The following is an 18,232-nucleotide window of genomic DNA, read 5'->3' as shown; positions in this document are numbered from 1 at the left end:
CAAACAAAAAGTCCTAAAAATTATTGAAAATAATTCAACTGTCAGTAATAAAAAAGCAAAGGACAAATACAATAGAATAAAAAGATACAAATGAAACAAACTGTGCTTTAATGTTTTTTTTTATGCAAGTCTCAAGCAGTTTACAACCTACTACAGAAATTAATAATCAAATGTAAAATAAAATATAAGAATTAAACTTTTTTGTTTCTTATTAAAGCTACAAATGCATTTTTGCGTGTATTTGACCATTTAGGCGCGCACCTTGAGCTAAAAGATGACTTTACATGTCCGTGTTCTGTTCCGTCTCTGAGCGCATATATCTTCCTGAGGTGCAGCGCAAGTTCTCTTTCACGCTTTTAAAACATGAAGAATAAATCTACTTAAAATAGATCAAGCACGTCCCATTTTGAAAAAGTCACGTTATATGATTTTAATGATTTGCATGTGAAATTGGGCTTTTATGGAGGAACACAGCGCAGTGCTGGAAAAGGGGGTGGAATGGGGGTGTAATAATCGTTTTATCTCGATTATTGTATTTTCATAATCGTTGGAGGCCAAAATCGAAATCGAAATTGTTTTTTGATTAATTGCACAGCCCTACATTGAATTAAATGCCAGATAATTTTTTATTGTGTGAACAAAATACCAATATTAACCAGGAAAAAATAAATACAAAACAAAACAATATAAAAATAAAAAATAAATCTAAAAACTTAAAAAAGAAAATGTATTCATAATGCGGGTCCTTTAATTATGAACAAGCCCTATATACACTGAGACTCTTATTTAGAAATTTCTACTGTTGTATAGTAGAAATGTCTAGTATTTGAAATGTCTGCTACTATAAATGTCTACTATGCTTTGCTATTTACTATAAGGAGTTAAACACTCTTACAACCATCTACAACTTATTACAATATAAACACCATAAAGTTGTTATTGTCATAATTGTCATAATTAACAGTTGGCCATAAGCAGTTGCTTATGCAAATGCGCACTATTGATCGATTGCGAACTGCTCTAAAACCCCAAACCTGTAGAACGTGCAACAGCGCCACATTTTGAAGCATTTTTGAAATGTGCAGCACTTATATTTTCCATCCCCACATTTAAGTCATCTTAAAATGATAATTCAGCTATTTGTTATGCAGTTTTAGATAATTGGGACTTTTTAAGGATCTGCAGGGACTTGTTTTTTTCACACACATGCTCCTAAATACATTTTACAATTCACACACTTCTATTTTTACTCGCAAATGTGAGTGAAATGCTCACACTTTAAAGCCCTGTTGAGTCACCTTATTTTCCAGAATTCACAGCAATACTTGGAGAACTACTTTCAAAAAACAGTGTAACCTAGTTGCTTAAGAATATTAAATGAATTTGGTTGTAGACAGTAGTTAAGTCATATTATTTTCCGGAGTGCAAAGCATTACTTGAAGAATCTCTGATGAAGAAACATTGTGGTCTAGTTGTATAATAATATTAAGCATATTTAATTGACTACAGTGGTTGAGTCACCTTAATATTGAAATTTGCTGTGTATTTAGGGAAAGTCAACCAAATTGATTTGACATTACTAAATAAATAGTTCACAGTGTTTTTTTTAGGAGATTCTTTAAATACTGCTGTGCATTCTGGGACGAATCTCTCATGAGGAAACATTATAACGTAACAATATTGCGTTGAGTCACCATATTTCCCAGAATGCACAGCAATATTTAAAGAATGACTGTCAAGGAAACATTTCATCCTAGTTGCGTAGTAACACCAAATTAATTTGGTTGACTACTGTGGTTGAGCCACCTTATTTCCCAGAATGCACAGTAATATTTGAAGCACCTCAGTAAAAGAAACATTATAATCTAGTTATGTAGTAACATCAGACAAATTTGGTTGAATACAGTGTTTGGAACAAAACATATCGCAAGGCCGGTCCTCCATTAATATTAATGTGAGGTGTCGTTTTTATATACTGTGACTAAAGAAAGTCGCATTAGATGCAATATTTGTATTCTCTCTATCAAACGCTGTATTCAGAACAAGAGAATAACCCAGCCACCTTGACAGCTTTAGAGAGATAATTCCTCTCTATTTGACTCTCTCACTTTGTTCAGCTCCTCTTGCTTTGTTCATATAAGCTGTACTAAGAGGGTTGCTCACTCACTGGCTTGAAGAATTGCCTTTTTGTTTATTCACTTTGGGCCCAGTGATTCGGGAGAAGGAGATGGAGATGAATGTTTTTGGTACATGCTTCATTATGATGCGAAAACAAAGGATTGCAAAGGGAAATATTAACAATCCATGGTGGCTTTGCCGGGCTGATAATTTAACGCTTGTGTCTCTCAAAAGAGGGGATTTGTTCCACGGTGTACAGTTAACGTTGTTCGCACGCAGCAGATTTACACCCCACTGTCTTTTAGACTTAATTCACGTTTTATTTTGAGCCGAAGACAGATTTATAATACACTTCTAAGCAGCGTTTTCCATTTGTTCGTTTACATTAAATCTATGTTACTAATATTTCACTGGACGTTAACCGAGTCCTTGTATGGGAAGGTGTGACGTGAAAACTGTTCATTTTGAATGAATACGGAGCTGTGTAGCAGTTAGAGCACATGATCAGTTAATGCATTCTGGGAAGTGATGGGAAGTATCGTTCTATCCATCTGTCATTTTATCCATTATCTGTCGTTCTGTTTTTCTCTCCATTCTTTCATTTGTTCTGTCATTCTATCTATTGTACAATAGATAGTTCTCTCTATCCACCTTATTTTTCCCATGGAAGCATGCATGGCCATTTTAACTTGAATGTGTCGAGACTAGAGCCCGACCGATATATTGTTTTGCTGATATTATCGGCCGATATGAGCCTGTCGCCGATATATCGGTATCGGCGAATATGCCGCCGATATGATTTTTTTTTTACAGAACATATAACGCAGATAAAATGCTTGAAATGGTGTAATTACTTAGTTTGTCCAGCAGAGCGTGCTCCATTGTTTGCTACTGGCGACCTGGATGAAACGCTTTAAAGCTTAAGTCTATGGAAAACCATTGAAACTTTGAACGGCCATATCTCCGTAACGGCGCGGCGAATCCGCACCAAATTCGGGGGATCCCTTCAGCTCAAGGAACCCTCTCGAACGCGAATCGAGTGTACGTCTAGAGGCCCGCTTTCGAATGAAACCACCCCCGCGTCGATAGCCCCCGGGGTTTGGGAGTTACGGGTGGTTAAATTCGTGGTCCGGCGCCGACAAATCAAGCGATCCCGGGGGGCTACCGACGCGCGAAGGGTGGCGTTCGAGAGGGCTCCTCGAGCTGAAGGGATCCACCGAATTTGGTGGAGATCCGCCGGCACGTTCGTGAAATAGTGACACCAGCCAACACTTTCACTTCAATGAGGAGGTCTCTTGTTCAGGCAGCAGCATTCAAGCGTTGTCTTATTCGACCGTAAGTGCCCTGCGAAGTGGACTTCACATGAAATTGCGCCATGATTCCAGTTCCAAGGGAACGTACACGTTACAATCAAAGGGCATTAAAGGGCGCGAGACGTGAATTTATATTGTATTTATTTACAGAGGTATATTATGTCACACTTTACACTTCTCTAGTAAGTTTCGTCTGTGTGTGAAGAAAGTAGTGCAAATCCGTGAATGAAAGTTCCGAAGTAAAATAAACTTCAAAGGAATAAAGTTGAATGGAATTGAATTGAATTAAAGTTGAATAAACTTCAACTTTACTGTTCAGTGCACTGATGTCAGACTCATTTTGGATAATAAAGTTTATTGTTAAATTGTTAAATGCCCTGCCTCCATTACGTATCTTTGTCACATCATTATAAGTGTTTGATCACCACATTTGTGTGATCATTGCAAAAAATTTGAGTGATCATTGCAAAAAATGTTTATGTATATATATTCTGTTTATGTATATACTGTATTCTATATATAGTACCAGTCAAATGTTTGGACCCTCGAATGGGAAAGTGTCCAAACTTTTGACTGGTACTGTACTATAATATACACAAAGAATATCGGTCCCGGATATATCGGCCCCGAAAAACCCATATCGGTTGGGCTCTAGTCGAGACTTCCAGTCTAGTCCACCTCCATAAATTTTTAGCTGTACAAAACTGATTGTTGTGCTGTTTTATATTGAAAATTGGTATTTCTTATTATATTATTTTAATGTATTGCTGTAATTATGAACAGACTGGTTTGTAGCACCAAATGGTTTACTGCTGTTTGTTATTTTCCTATAGTGGCTAATGAATTTTTCACAGAAAAGAGCTTTCTTCCACACTGCAAAATAAGGGGGATTGTCCGTCCATCCTTCTATCCGTTGTTTTATCTATTACTGTGTCTGTCTATCGTTCTATCATTCTATCTATTGTGCTGTCATTCCATAGTCTTTCTACTATTATGCCTGTCCATCATTCTATCTGTCTGTAGTTTTATCTGTCATTCTCTCTGTCTGATCTGTCTATCGTTCTGTGTGTCTATCATGTTATCTATTGTACTGTATTGTGTTCTCTCCGTTTATGGTTTAGTCTGTCTGCCGTTCAATCTATTGTTCTGACTCATTCTAGCTATCGTTCTGTCTGTCTGTCTGTCTATCTTTCTGTCTGTCATTCTGTCTGTCTTTTGTTCTCTCTGTGTATGGTTTTGTCTGTCTATCATTCTATCATTCTGTCTGTTTTTCTGACTATCGTTCTATCTATCATTTTGTCTGTCTACTGTTATGTCTATTGTTCTGTCTGTCTGTCTATTGGTCTGTGTGGTTCTGTCTATCATTTTGTCTGTATCATTCTCTTTGTCTGTCTGTCTGTCTAGCATTCGATGATTGTTCTGTCTGTCTTTCTGCCGTTCGTTCGTTCGTTCATTCATTCATGTCTATCAGTTGGTCTGTCTGTTAGTCATTTTGTCTATCTGTCTGCTGTTCTTTCTATCTGTCTGTCTGTCTATTGTTCTGTCTGTATGTCTGTCTATATTGTCTTAAGTTGTTTTTCTCATTTAAAAATTGGTTATAGGAAACTCTTTGCATTTCAGTTATTTTTAATTCTGCTTCCTTTCATTCAAATTCGAATTACAGTCCTGCTGCTTGTTTGCTGCTTCAATTCAAAATCAATTCAAATTCAGGATGAATGGCGCACAGCCCTGATTTACAGTCTAACATTCGCTCTCAGACGGGCGGTATGGAAGCGGTTAACTAAATTTATGCCACAAGTATTCCGTCAGGGCATGAGGGGGTGGTCCGCATTGTGTCAATCTCCGTCGCTGGCTCAGGGCAGACACAGGCTGTGAGGATTAATGGCGACCCAGTGCTAATTACTGTGCGATCATCATAAATAAACATTCTACATTGGGAGCCTCCCTCCCACCTATACACACATACACACTGCTATCTCACATGCATTGAGCTTACAGACGAGCTATCTTCCGTCTAATAGCAAATAGGATCAACCCAGTGTGTCAGATGCCCCAGTATTTATATTTACCTCATTACAAGGAAGCGCCATTTGCCAAAGGGATCAGAAGCTGGCAATAAAAGGCGCACAGAGTGTTTGCAGTCAGGCTTTACTTGCCGTGTGACACAGTCAGACCACGGGAGTAGGATAATGCAGGCAGTTGGCATGTCTGCTCAGACTGCTGTTACCCCAGCAGGGGGGTTGGGATGGGTTCGGAAGTGGGGGTATCTTCATGACAGACCTCTGAGAGGTGTGGCATATCCATCCCGCTTCTCCCGTTTCCCGTCGATGGCAGGTGCGGCTGAAGAAGTCTATCTCGGCAGCGCAGACGAGCCACCGCAGGAACGTTCTCCACGCCGCAAGTGGTGAATGCTTTTATCGCAGCAAACGTTGCATTTTTTTCCCCCTTCTTTTTGAAGGTAGCACACATAATCGCCTAACATCCATAAATTCTTCCAAAGACGGTGAGTTAGCGGCAATGAAAGCAAAAGCTGTAAACATCAGCATTCCGCCACCGTTTTGAATTAGCGCTGGCGCTCCCTAATCCCGCTAAAGCTCCTCCACTCATGTCTGCGTCCCGCTCTTAGCTGATTTGCACTCTCTAGACAAGATTTTTTTTATTGCCCTGCCGTTTTAGCCTCCCCCCACTTCGCTCTTTCTCCCTTGTCACTAGTTGCAAAGCACTTTGAAGCACTTGAGCGTGGGTGCGAGATAATAATCCTCCTGAAAACCTGGCAGCCGGGCTGACGTGCTGTCAACGGGAGCCCTCGTTCTAGAAATTCCCTAACCGGATGTGGCAGGCTTCACCTGGACAGCGAGGAGAGTGGCAGATATCTTGCCCTCTCTGGCCTTGGGCACTAGCACTGGCGAATGTGAAATTAATTTACTTCAAAGTATTTAAAATTTCATTATTTTTTCTAAAGCCGAATTATCCTTTTTTTCAGATTTTTCATGCTGTGTTGGGTGTACATTGATGTCAGGGGCTGCAGGGGTGTAATAGCTCGTTGACTCGTAATGTAATAGCTCGTAATGGCGAGAAGCAGGGAGGTGGAGCAGCATTACAATCAAGACGAGGACTTTTTTGCATGCGTTTTTGCTGTGTTGCATCTTGGTATGGTAATGCACAAAGTAAGCGCTGATGCGTTGAAGAAACGTCTGATTATGTTGCGTCTGCTTATTCAGCCTTATCAAATTTTCATATTTATGTTTCTAGCTTGATTCGGTTATTTAATCGCCGACAGGAAGTCTGGACATGGCTTTTAAGTTGTAAAAATTGTCTTTCTGACTAATCAGTTTTTTGCTGTTCTAAGAGAAGACTGTGGCTAAGTTCAAACAGATTCTGGCAGTGTTTTTATTGTTTGAAGTATTCAATTGTTTGTTACCCACAACCCTTACCAATCAATTGCATACATTCATAAAAGCAGGGTTGCATTGTTGTTCATTAAGACCTTACTTAAATTAGGACAAAGTTTATACTAGGTGCTTAGTAAAAATTTTTTGTAATTGTACCATTTAAACTTTTGGGGTTTGTAAGATTTGTAAGAGATTGTAAAACAAGTCTCTTTTACTCACCAAGGCTGCATTTATTTGATAAAAAATACAGTAAAACAGTTATTTTTAGACATATTAATGCAATTTAAAGTAACTATCTTATATTTTAATATATTTAAAAAAAATCAAATTTTCATATGTGTATATGTGCTGTGTTCGATACATCGATACGACAATGTATCGTCACAGAGATTTGACGCTTAATTTGAATACAACGTTTAAAATTGAGTAGAAAAGTGCGAGGTTTCTAAAAAAATAATGAATAGAGCATAATATATAGGCTACAACAAGGTTTAATCTGGCCGCAGAGGAACACAACTGGGTTGCCTGATATAAAGAGACGTAATCCCCGAAACAGAACTTCCCACTTGCGCAATACGGAAATATCTGCTAAGTGCGTTATCTTTGTCAACCTGGCAACCATATGTACGCGGTCTCCCTCCACTGTGGATAAACGCGCTTGCTTTCTGAAAACACTGGTAAGCTTGCAGTTTAGCGATCTCTGCTTCAATATTCTATTATCAGAAAAGTGTAGTTCATCAAGTGTTAATTTATGAGAGAGAGAGAGGCTGTGTATATTTGAATTACCACCGTTTTGCCGCGTTTCTCCATTAACAGTGAAGCTGTGGCTTTAATTCCTTTAGAAACAATGATGTTACCAGCTCCTTGTTGAGAAAGATAATGTAGCACTTAAGCGATTAAACTATTTAGTTGATAAAATTGCAGGGCAGCGCTAAAAAGAAACCAGGCACCTGTCCAATACAGTCCCAACAGTGAAGCATGGTGGTGGCAGCATCATGCTGTGGGGGTGTTTTTCAGCTGCAGGGACAGGACGACTGGTTGCAATCGAGGGAAAGATGAATGGGCGAAAACCTTCTCCAGAGTGCTCAGGACCTCAGACTGGGTCGAAGGTTTACCTTCCAACAAGACAATGACCCTAAGCACACAGCTAAAATAACGAAGGAGTGGCTTCTCAACAACTCTGTGACTGTTCTTGAATGGCCCGGCCAGAGCCCTGACTTAAACCCAATTGAGCATCTCTGGAGAGACCTAAAAATGGCTTTCCACCAACGTTTACCATCCAACCTGACAGAACTGGAGTGGATCTGCAAGAGGGAATGGCAGAGGATCCCCAAATCCATGTGTGAAAAACTTGTTGCATCTTTCCCAAAAAGACTCATGGCTGTATTAGATCAAATGGGTGCTTCTACTAAATACTGAGCATTTTTCAGTTTTTCTTTTTTAATAAATTTGCAAAAATGTCAACAATTCTGTGTTTTTCTGTCAAGGGTGGGTGCTGTGTGTACATTAATGAGGAAAAAAAATTAACTTAAATGATTTTAGCAAATGGCTGCAATATAACAAAGAGTGAAAAATTTAAGGGGGTCTGAATACTTTCCGTACCCACTGTATATCTATATACATACATACATACACTGCTCTAAAATTGAAGGTTATTTTTGATAGTACAGTAACACGGGTTACAGTCTAGCATAATGGTTGGTTAATGCTTTGGGTCCATTGATTCCCCAGGGCTGATCCCTGTCTGTCACAGGAAGTGCTCATCCTTGGGAAGAAGTCTTGCAGCAAATGCACCCTGCAGTGAAGCATAGCTGCCTGATACAGATTAAAATGCTGATTGGATTAGAAATGCAGCGGCTGTGACTGAAAGGCGAGGGTGTCACTGACGGGCAGTGCCAGGCAAAGAGGAGAATGACAAAGCAGGTGCCAGCTGTGTGATTATAGCGAACAAATCCCTTCCTGCTGCGATGCTACAGGAAGGGCCGCACTGCTGTAATGCATGCGAGGATGCAAGAGGGGTTTTTCATTTCAGTAACCCTTATCTTTCCTCTCTATGCTCTCATTTAGAGTCACTTGTTCATTTCTAGCATAAATCCTTTCGGTGTCAACTGCTGAATAGCGGCTGTGATGATGGTCAGATATCATTATCTTGCAATGAAGGCTTGGAAAATATCATAAAGGCTTTGAAAGTGTCCAAGGGCCCCATGTAAATCTCAACGGTTGCTTTAAGTCTGTGTTTTTCATTTACAAAATTAGGGTCCTAAGCTTACTGGCCCTGACAGGAGAGCGCTTATTATTGAGGATTAGTTTGTTTTACAGCATTAAGTGTTTCCCGCTGGCATGAAAATGACCCTGAATTGAAGATCTGTCAGGGATTGCTCCATGAAAGGATAAAGGGATTCAGGAAATGTATTTGGGTCAGTAATCTTGCAAGACTGCGTCATACTCCGAACAGTTTTCACTCTTTATTTTGCATATGATAATGGATCCGCCCATATCCTGTTTAACACTTTCTACAGATTCAAGATGCACATAGAATGAGATTCAGTCCTTTGATGATGTTGCTGGTGATGGAGAAATTTTATGAATACATTACCGCATGACCGCCCACATTTACACATCAACAATGCCTATTCGATGTCCAAAAAAGTAGGCCCGCTCATAGTGAGTCGGTGGGTTGACGAATGCAGTTCTCTTTCTGGTGTTATTGTATTTCCTGTTGAAATGGGAACTCGGGGTGGGACAGTTTTTATTCTTAAAATTAAAGAGATGGTTCGCCAAAAAATTCACATATGGTGTTAATTTACTCACCCTCAGGCCATCCAAAAATGTAGGTGACTTTTTTTCTTGAGTAGAACAGTAAAGAAGATTTTTAGCTGAAACCGTGGTTCTTGATGATTCCTATAATGCAAGTCAGTGGCTGCATGCTTTTAAGAAAAAAAGCACATCAAGGAACTCAAAATGAATACCCGCTCCTGCCAATATATTGAGGTCTTATGAAGCAAAATGATTGGTCTGTGCAAAAAACTAAAAATTTTTTACAACATTATTACCTGTAAGTTATATCACAGCCATGAAGCCAAATCAAGCTACTTGCTAGTCAGTTGCAGGTAAGTGGCTTTCTCATTCTAGAAACATTTGATTTGAACACAAATTTCTAATGTGAAAGAAGAGTCATCAATATTTTTGTTCCTGTAAAAGAAAGACTGTAAATTTAATTTCTTTAAGCCTCATGTGAAAGTGCTGTTTACGTAGAGTTAAATGGTTCTTTTTAGAGCCCGACCGATATGGGTTTTTTGGGGCCGATACTGATACCGATATTTGGGAGTAAAAAAAGGCCGATGTCGATATATTGGCCGATATTCTTTACATTCTAATTTTAAACAGAATATATATACATAAACACATTTTTTGCAATGATCACTTAAATGTGGTGATCAAACACTTATAATGACATGACTAAGATATGTAATGATGGAGGCAGGGCATTTAACAATTTAACAATAAACTTTATTCAAAATGAGTCTGACATCAGTGCACTGAACAGTAAAGTTGAAGTTTATTCAACTTTAATTCAATTTAATTCCATTCAACTTTATTCCGTTGAAGTTTATTTCGACGTACACTCGATTCGCGTTCGAGAGGGTTCCTCGAGCTGAAGGGATCCCCCGAATTTGGTGCGGATCCGCCGCGCCTTTTAAGGAGATATGGCCGGTCAAAGTTTCAAAGGTTTTCCATAGACTTGAGCTTTAAAGCGTTTCATCCAGGTCGCCAGTAGCAAACAATGGAGCGCGCTCTGCTGGACAAACGAAGTAATTACACTATTTCAAGCATTTTATCTGTGTTATATGTTCTGTAAAAAAATTTTTCGTATTGGCGGCATATTCGCCGATACGATATATCGGTGACAGGCTCATATCGGCCGATAATATCGGCTAAACGATATATCGGTCAGGCTTTAGTTCTTTTTGCTGCTATGCTGCTGTTCCTTCAAGACAAAGAATCAGAGAGAGCATGCAAAATTATAAATAAATGACGAAATGACTTCTTTGGAGAAAAAAAACAAATGACTTTAAAACATGTTTAGTTTCTTGCAGGTGTTGTAAATGGTTTTGTTTACCCATTGCATCTCAATCTAAAACAGCTGTCCCCCACATTTGCTCTATAATACTGGTGCTTAACGCCTCATTGGAAACCTTTAACTTTTTAATAGTAGTTGTCATCTTGATCATTCTTAAACTACCAAACATTCTTCTACTGTATGAGAATTAGAAAGTCGAAAATGATTAACTGAATTTAATAATTCAAGATACAGACAATGAAAAGTCTCTTGGTTGTTTGGATAAAATCAAGTGTTGTAGTGTTGCTCAACTTTATCATTCATTATTTGGCTCTTTTCCATTTCATTTTTGTCTTGGAAGAGGGGAAATCAGAAATGTATACAAGAGTATTCAGTGTCTTGATGTGACTCATACTTAACTGAATTATTTTTTTAATGATTATAGAGCACTGAGATCTTGGTAAGTGCAAATATCAAACATTAGCAACTTCAAAAGTGCCATAATTGTCTTCTCATGATGCATTTTTCCTCTCTATGGCATTTTAAAAATACTTACACTACAAAAGTTTGGAATCACTTTGAAATCTATGTATTTCTGAAAGAAGTTGATGCTTTTATACACCAACGTGTACAACACGAGGTTGCCAATAATTGTAAATAATGGTCTATTCTATTCTATTCTATTCTATTCTAGAGCTCTGTGGTCATTGTATAATCCTCTACTTGCATTCTAGCAGTCTGTTTATTCATTATTTATTTATATTCATTTGAAAGTTTATTGTTATTGTTTGTTTCAGAATGAGGAACGCTTCAAAATGTCCGCTGAACAGTTCCACACCGCTGCAACCAGGAGCGAAGCCAATATAAAGTAAGAAGAGATTACCGAATTGTCACTTATATCTTAAAAATGTTTGAATTGTAATTGAGCCTTGAATTGTGTTCAAGGCAGGATGTGGCATTAAAGAAGAACAAGCAAATTATCTTACAAGTGTTTATTTGTTTTGTTTAATGATTCGCTATAAAAATTGGTCACCTGAATTTGAAGACTTAAAAGAGATTTCTTTTGTGAAAAGTGAACTGAGTTTCAGGTTCCAAGTTCAAAAAGTTGATGCAAACAGTTACTGAACAAACACGCCAGAAAATAAAAGCGGTTATTTTGTTCCGGTTGATAACAGCCTCCTAATAACCTTGACTTTCTTGAATAGAGACGAGATTTTTTTAGTGCCTTGAAGATGTTTCATTAAATTAATGATCATGTTGGCGGCAAGGTAAGCCTTTCTGCGGTCTTCTAGTTTACTCCCTGAAATAGTCTATAATTGATGATAGGGTCAAAAGTAAGGCACCGTCATAGCCTTGCTCCATTGCTTTCAAAGGAAGATGGCCTGGTTTCTATGGAGATAGGTCATTTCTGTCCCTTCTCTGCAAATGGTAGAATGAAAGTAAGTGCATGTGAAAGGAACAGAACATGCCAGGATGGATGGCCAGATTCTCATTAACGTAAATGCAACATCCGAGAAGCCCTCCCCACAAACATCGATTATTATTCTTTGCTATCAACTTCATGTTGTGGTTGCTATCTGTCTTTCTCCCACTTCTCTGAAGCAGGGAGTAGAATTGGTGAGGTTGAATTGCATTTGAGATTCATTAAAGACAATTTCTTTTCTCCTATGCAGGAGACAGAGGCATTTTGTTCTCTCTGGGTTTGAATGAATCTCCAGCTGCTGTAATTAATGCAGATTGTTTGTAGCTCGCCATGACCCCACCACCGCCCAGAGCTGCTCGCCATTCACTGAGTCTGAGGATCTTTCACAATTTTTTAATTCGCGTCTCTCTCCTTCCCCCTTTTTTTTTTCCGTCTCCACAACAGTATTCTACCTCTTTCTGGCCACTTTTTCTATCTGTAGATTAACAGTGTCTGTTCACATTTCAGCCGTATGATATGACGACTGTCATAGCCTACCCTGGTCCCCCAGTAAGTTTGTTTATTTAATTAATTAATTACTTTTAAATTAAATATTTTAAACACTAATACAAAAAGGAAAGAATAATGCATTGACTTGGGCATATAATAGGTCTCATTCTGACCATCTGACAATTGGAGAACAATAGACGAGTGCTTGCGGTGTTCGGCCAATCATAATGCACTGGGTCAGCTGGCCAATCAGAGCAGACTGCGCTTGTCGGAAGGAGGGACTTTGTAGAAAACGAAGCGTTTGAGAGAGGCGGGGCATATAGGACCTACAATAATGTACAGTATTTGAAAAATAATGTGTTTTTTGAACATTAAAGCATGTCAACATATTCTGTTATACCAAATACACAAAATAATGATCTTTAAAAAAGCATCATATGACCCCTTTAAAATACATACTCTTCTAATCTAGTCTTTTGTTTGATTAAAATTAATTATAATTGATTTGCTGCGCACTCGCACACAGAACTGCAATGCAAGATTTTCATAAATGTATCATATTTTATTCCATGTCGTTGTAGATCACATACAGTAAAAAAAAAAAAAATTATTATTATTATCTTGTAAGCGCCACTGGCAGCCTACACGACAGTTTTAAAAAAATGCGGTTGCCGCATATCGGTGCAGTACAGAAGGGACGAAAGGGGCGTTTCAGCGCCGCCCATACATTCGAAACAAATATTAAAGCACAATTAAATTTTTTACCCGTGAACAAAAATCCAGCTAAATTTTTGTTTTTCGTTTCTTAAACAAAACGAAAATCAAACCGTTTCTCGTTGCCTTTTATTTCTTTTTAAGTAGAAAATCAAATGACCAAAAGATACACTGACCTGAAAACTGAACATTTTTAATCGTATTTGTTTCTAGTATCTAAAAATACACTACAGTTTAAAAGTTTGCTGTCAATAGGATTTTTAAAAAGAAATGAATACTTCTTAGCAAGGATGCATTAAATGGATCCATAGCAACAGTAAATATTTTTTTTTTTTTTTACAATTTTGCAGCATTTTACCTTTCCAAATTTATTTGATTTCAAAGAAATACTGATCTTTTGAACTTTCTATTCATCAAAGGGTCTTGGAAAAAAAGACATTTTCTACAAAAATTTTAAGCAGCACAACTATTTTCAACATTGATAATAATAAGAAATTTTCCTTTAGCAGAAAATCAGCATATTAGAATGATTTATGTGACACTGAAGACTGGAGTTAATGGCTGTTGAAAATTCAGCTTTGGCACTACAGGAATGCATCACATTTTGAAATATATTAAAATAAATAAAAAAATGTTTTTTAAATGTAAATAATATTTCACAATACTATATTTTTGATCAAATAATGAAAGACACTTCTTTCAAAATCATAAAAAAATCGTACTGACCCAAACTGACACACTTTTAAATGTTAGTGCATAATCTATCATATATTTTTTTTAAATGATAAATATTATTAATAAAATTATTTTTTCAAGTGGTTTTACTACCATAACATCCATGCTTCAAAAAAACATTTGACTTAAGAATACACAGCAATTTTAAACCGCTACAGACTCTGCATTACTGAGGGTAGATGCAATTTTTTAACCACAGCATGCTTAAAAAAGGCTTTTAATGTATCATATAACCATTTACATGTTTAAATTTTCTGCCAAAAAATTTGCTGATTTTTTTTTTTATCTGAAATTTCTGTACATCCCTAGTATTGTCATAGTTTAATAGTCCTTCATTGTTTTGTCATTTTTCTAGAGAGCAAATAAAAAAAAGATTGTTAGCTAGTGAAGCATTAGCTAGCAGATTTAACTAGAATCCAGCAGTTTTTCTGTTTGATTGCATCCTGTTTTCATGATAACAGTTTGATTAGTGGATGTCTTTATAGAAAATCCACATATATATACCATTTTTGATCAACCCCAGAGCGAGCGGTTGGTCTGCTTTGAATGGTTTTCACATAAAAATAATTTGCTCTATGGATATTTTTGAAAGCCATTTTCTTTTGGAACCCTTCTGTTATGTCTGGCTGTTCATCCAAACCCCCCACAGAACAAAGCACTGTGGGTACTTTTGTGCATTAGCTAATTTTTTAGAAAGAAGGGCAATCATTCAAAACATTACAATCCTGAATTCACCAGACGACTCTTAAAAATACATGTATGTTTGACAATACAAAAATAACACCTTTGACCGTTAAACCTGCAGATGGCTTGTGACTAATTCTCTCCCAGCATGCTTTGTGCTAGATTTAAAGAGGGATTTGGAACGATAATCTCACAAGGCCGTCCCAGTGTGTGAGGTATCGTGTAGCGCAGCAACACGCCATTGAGCTCAGATCGTCAGATCGAGTGTGCGTGATTTACGTGTGTAAGTGTTTGTGTTAGCTAGCTTCCTCTTCTGTCTCTCTTGAGTCTCACAGGTTTTGTACCAGCTGTCGGTGAGTGCCAGTCGTAGGTGAAATGATGGCAAAGAGGCGAGTTCTTTGAGGTTATACAAACGATGTTGGCACCTGGGTAATGAGCTTCCCCCTGGGGACGTCTCATCTGCCAATCAGAGCACAGAAGAACATCTGTACATGAGTACTTGAGTTTTGTGTGTCTTTGTTGGTAGTGTATGACCTTGTTCTTTTACTAAAACAGCCGAGCCGAAAGCAGACTAAAGCGTCTCTTTAAAGTCGACATGAAATGGTGTTCGCAACCCTTTTTACTTTTGTAATGAGATGTTTTTTTTGGAGTGAAACGAGAGGAAAAAAGTGGGCGTTTCGTGACAGAATAGAGCCAGATGGCTGGAATTGAAAGGTTGACACATAAGGAGACTTAAAGTCCAATGGAAAGTTGTTGCAGATTTTTTGATGAAAGATTCAGAAGTCAAACATTTTCAAAATAACCAAATCAAATAAATCCTGTGGTTGGTGGAAAATGTTAGGCCCATTTTGAAAATTGCTGGAACCAGATTATCTCCACCTGCTGTCAAATAGGCCACTCCAGACTCGCCCACAAGTTTTTGTTAATGGGTGAAGATCTTCCTTTATGACCCTTATGTCAGAGTTCATTATCTCTAAAGCATATTTTGATGCACTGTGATGTCTTTTTAGTTTACTTTTATGAAAAGATTTTCAGACCAGCTTTTAAAGCGATAGTCCACCCATAAATGAAAATTCTGTCATTAATTACTCACCCTCATGTCGTTCCAGACCTGTAAGACCTTCATTCATCTTCGGAACACAAATTAAGATATTTTTTGATGAAATCCGAGAGCTTTCTAACCCTGCATAGACAGCAACGGAACTGCCAAGTTCAAGGCCCAGAAATGTAGTAAGGACATTTTTTAAATAGTCCATGTGACATCTGTGGTTCAACCGTAATTGTATGTGGCTATGAGAATACTTTTTGTGCGCAAAGAAAACCAAAATACAATCATTCAACAATTGAATGAAATCATTCGACACGCATTCACAAGAGTACCACGACCATGACATAGACAGTTTGCTGTCTTTTGAGGGTCAGAAAGCTCAAAAATATCTTAATTTGTGTTCCAAAGATGAATGAAGGTCTTACGGGTTTGGAATAACGTGAGGGTGAGTAATTAATGACAGAATTTTCATTTTTGGGTGAACTGTCCCTTTAAAGTTTTTATTGAAGACAAACTTTTATAAATGTTTTTTTTTTTTTACTTTATTTGTTGTTTTATATTGTTTATTTATTTATTACTTGTTACTTATTTATTACTTTATTACTTTATTATTACTTTTTCTATTTTTCACTTGGTTCTCGCCATGAATATAGCTGTAATAGCTGGCATGGTGCTAAATTATTATCACTCAATCAATCAATCAGTTGAAATAACATGCACTGATGAATTGTACACAAAAAGACCAGGGAAGGGAGTTAAAAAAAGAAAAATTGGATCAGTTTTGATTTCCAGTGGAGTTAAAATTTGAAAGATTAGAAATTGCTAATCCCTTCTTTCCTAGTTTTTTGCACTAGCTTACATACAGTTTGTTCTGTTCATCCAATCCACTTGTTGGCAGTTATATTTCGTAGAGCTTTAGCAAGCGTTTTTGCTTTTCTACCTGCGTGGAGCTGATGTTTTAATCCTGGTTTTAATCCCTGAGGGTAAGGCAGCCTCCAGACCCCCGACTCCTGGAGCATGACAAGGCCGGCGTTTAATCCCCACCCGCCTCATGAGCCTCGAGCGGTTCAGGATCCCTCTGTCGTTCGCCTCTCCAACACACGGAGCTGTGAGACAGCCACGGCCCCGCGGCCATCCTGCCCCATTCCCAAGCGAGGAGTGCGGTGGATCTGATAACTCAAATTGAAAACGCCTGCTGAGGAACTGCGATCCAGCCAAGGCGAACTACCGAACCTACAGGGCTGTTAAGAAACTCAGCTGGACCTGTCAGTCAGGAATATAGATTAGGCAGTGCAGATGAGGAGGGGTGGATCGGGTGCACCACAAGATGTTTGCTAATGCTGAGGTTCACTGCATGAAATTGTTGGTTATTCAAAGCGAATGAATCCCACAAAGAAATGTTTGGGTCAAGTTTCATACCAAAATCAAAGGAAAAACATTATATATAATGATTTTATTATTATTATATATAATATTATATAATATACACACACTTTATTAGGTATACCTGTTCAACTGCTCGGTAATGAAAATATCTAATCAGCCAATCACATGGCAGCAATTCAATGCATTTAGGCATGTAGACATGGTCAAGGTGATCTGCATGGTCAAGTTCAAACCAAGCATCAGGATGCTGAAGAAAGGTAATTTAAGTGCTAGTGAAAAAAGTGAAAAAGACTGTGTCATGGTTGTTGGTGCCAGATGGACTGGTCTGAGTTAGGGATGCACCACAATGAAAATTCTGGGCCGAAACCGAAAATTCTGGATGCACTTTTTTTTTTTTTTGGACTAATTATCCAAATAATGTATAGTCCTAAGCTATTATTATCAGCATGTGAGCAGAGCATATAGCGTCACTGAAACCATCATTTTACCAGCGTTGCCCAGTACAGCTGTACTACAGCATGTTTCAGCACAGTAGCACTACTGCAAACAGGAACAAGTATACTACATAGAAATTTCCTGTTGGTGCGTTATTTGAGCGGACTTTGCTTTTCCAGTGAGCATGCGGTACACGAGCGGAACGCACATTCATAGAGAGTAATACTGAGTGGAGCGTCAAACCACCCAGTGACGAGGAGAGTGAAACCTGCGCGCTGAACACTGCCGGGCAAGGCGGGCCATATATATTATTATATGTATATTTTCGGCTCGTATTTTCGGCCGAAAATTCGGTGCATCCCTAGTCTGAATATTTCAGAAACCGTTGATCTACAGGGGTTTTCATGCACAACCATCTCTAGGGTTTACAGCGAA

The 18,232-nt window shown here is 38.1% G+C and overlaps 1 protein-coding gene across 3 annotated transcripts in view; it reads left to right on the top strand.

Annotated features, from left to right (window-relative positions):
• The window catches only part of LOC107715026 (MICOS complex subunit mic25a-like), an 82,649-nt gene that overhangs the window by 28,498 nt on the left and 35,919 nt on the right, over positions 1-18,232 (top strand). For all 3 annotated transcript variants that reach the window (XM_016521061.1, XM_016521063.1, XM_016521062.1), the window contains one exon: positions 11,681-11,751. In XM_016521061.1, the coding sequence (XP_016376547.1) occupies positions 11,681-11,751 (71 nt within the window). The remainder of the gene's footprint in view (positions 1-11,680; positions 11,752-18,232) is intronic.

This window comes from Sinocyclocheilus rhinocerous, unplaced genomic scaffold, assembly GCF_001515625.1.
Source record: "Sinocyclocheilus rhinocerous isolate Xijiao unplaced genomic scaffold, SAMN03320098_v1.1 scaffold28, whole genome shotgun sequence".
In the NCBI taxonomy this organism is placed as follows: Eukaryota; Metazoa; Chordata; class Actinopteri; order Cypriniformes; family Cyprinidae; genus Sinocyclocheilus; species Sinocyclocheilus rhinocerous.
Note: the sequence above shows the minus strand (reverse complement) of the source record. Positions and strands in the feature narration are given on the sequence as shown.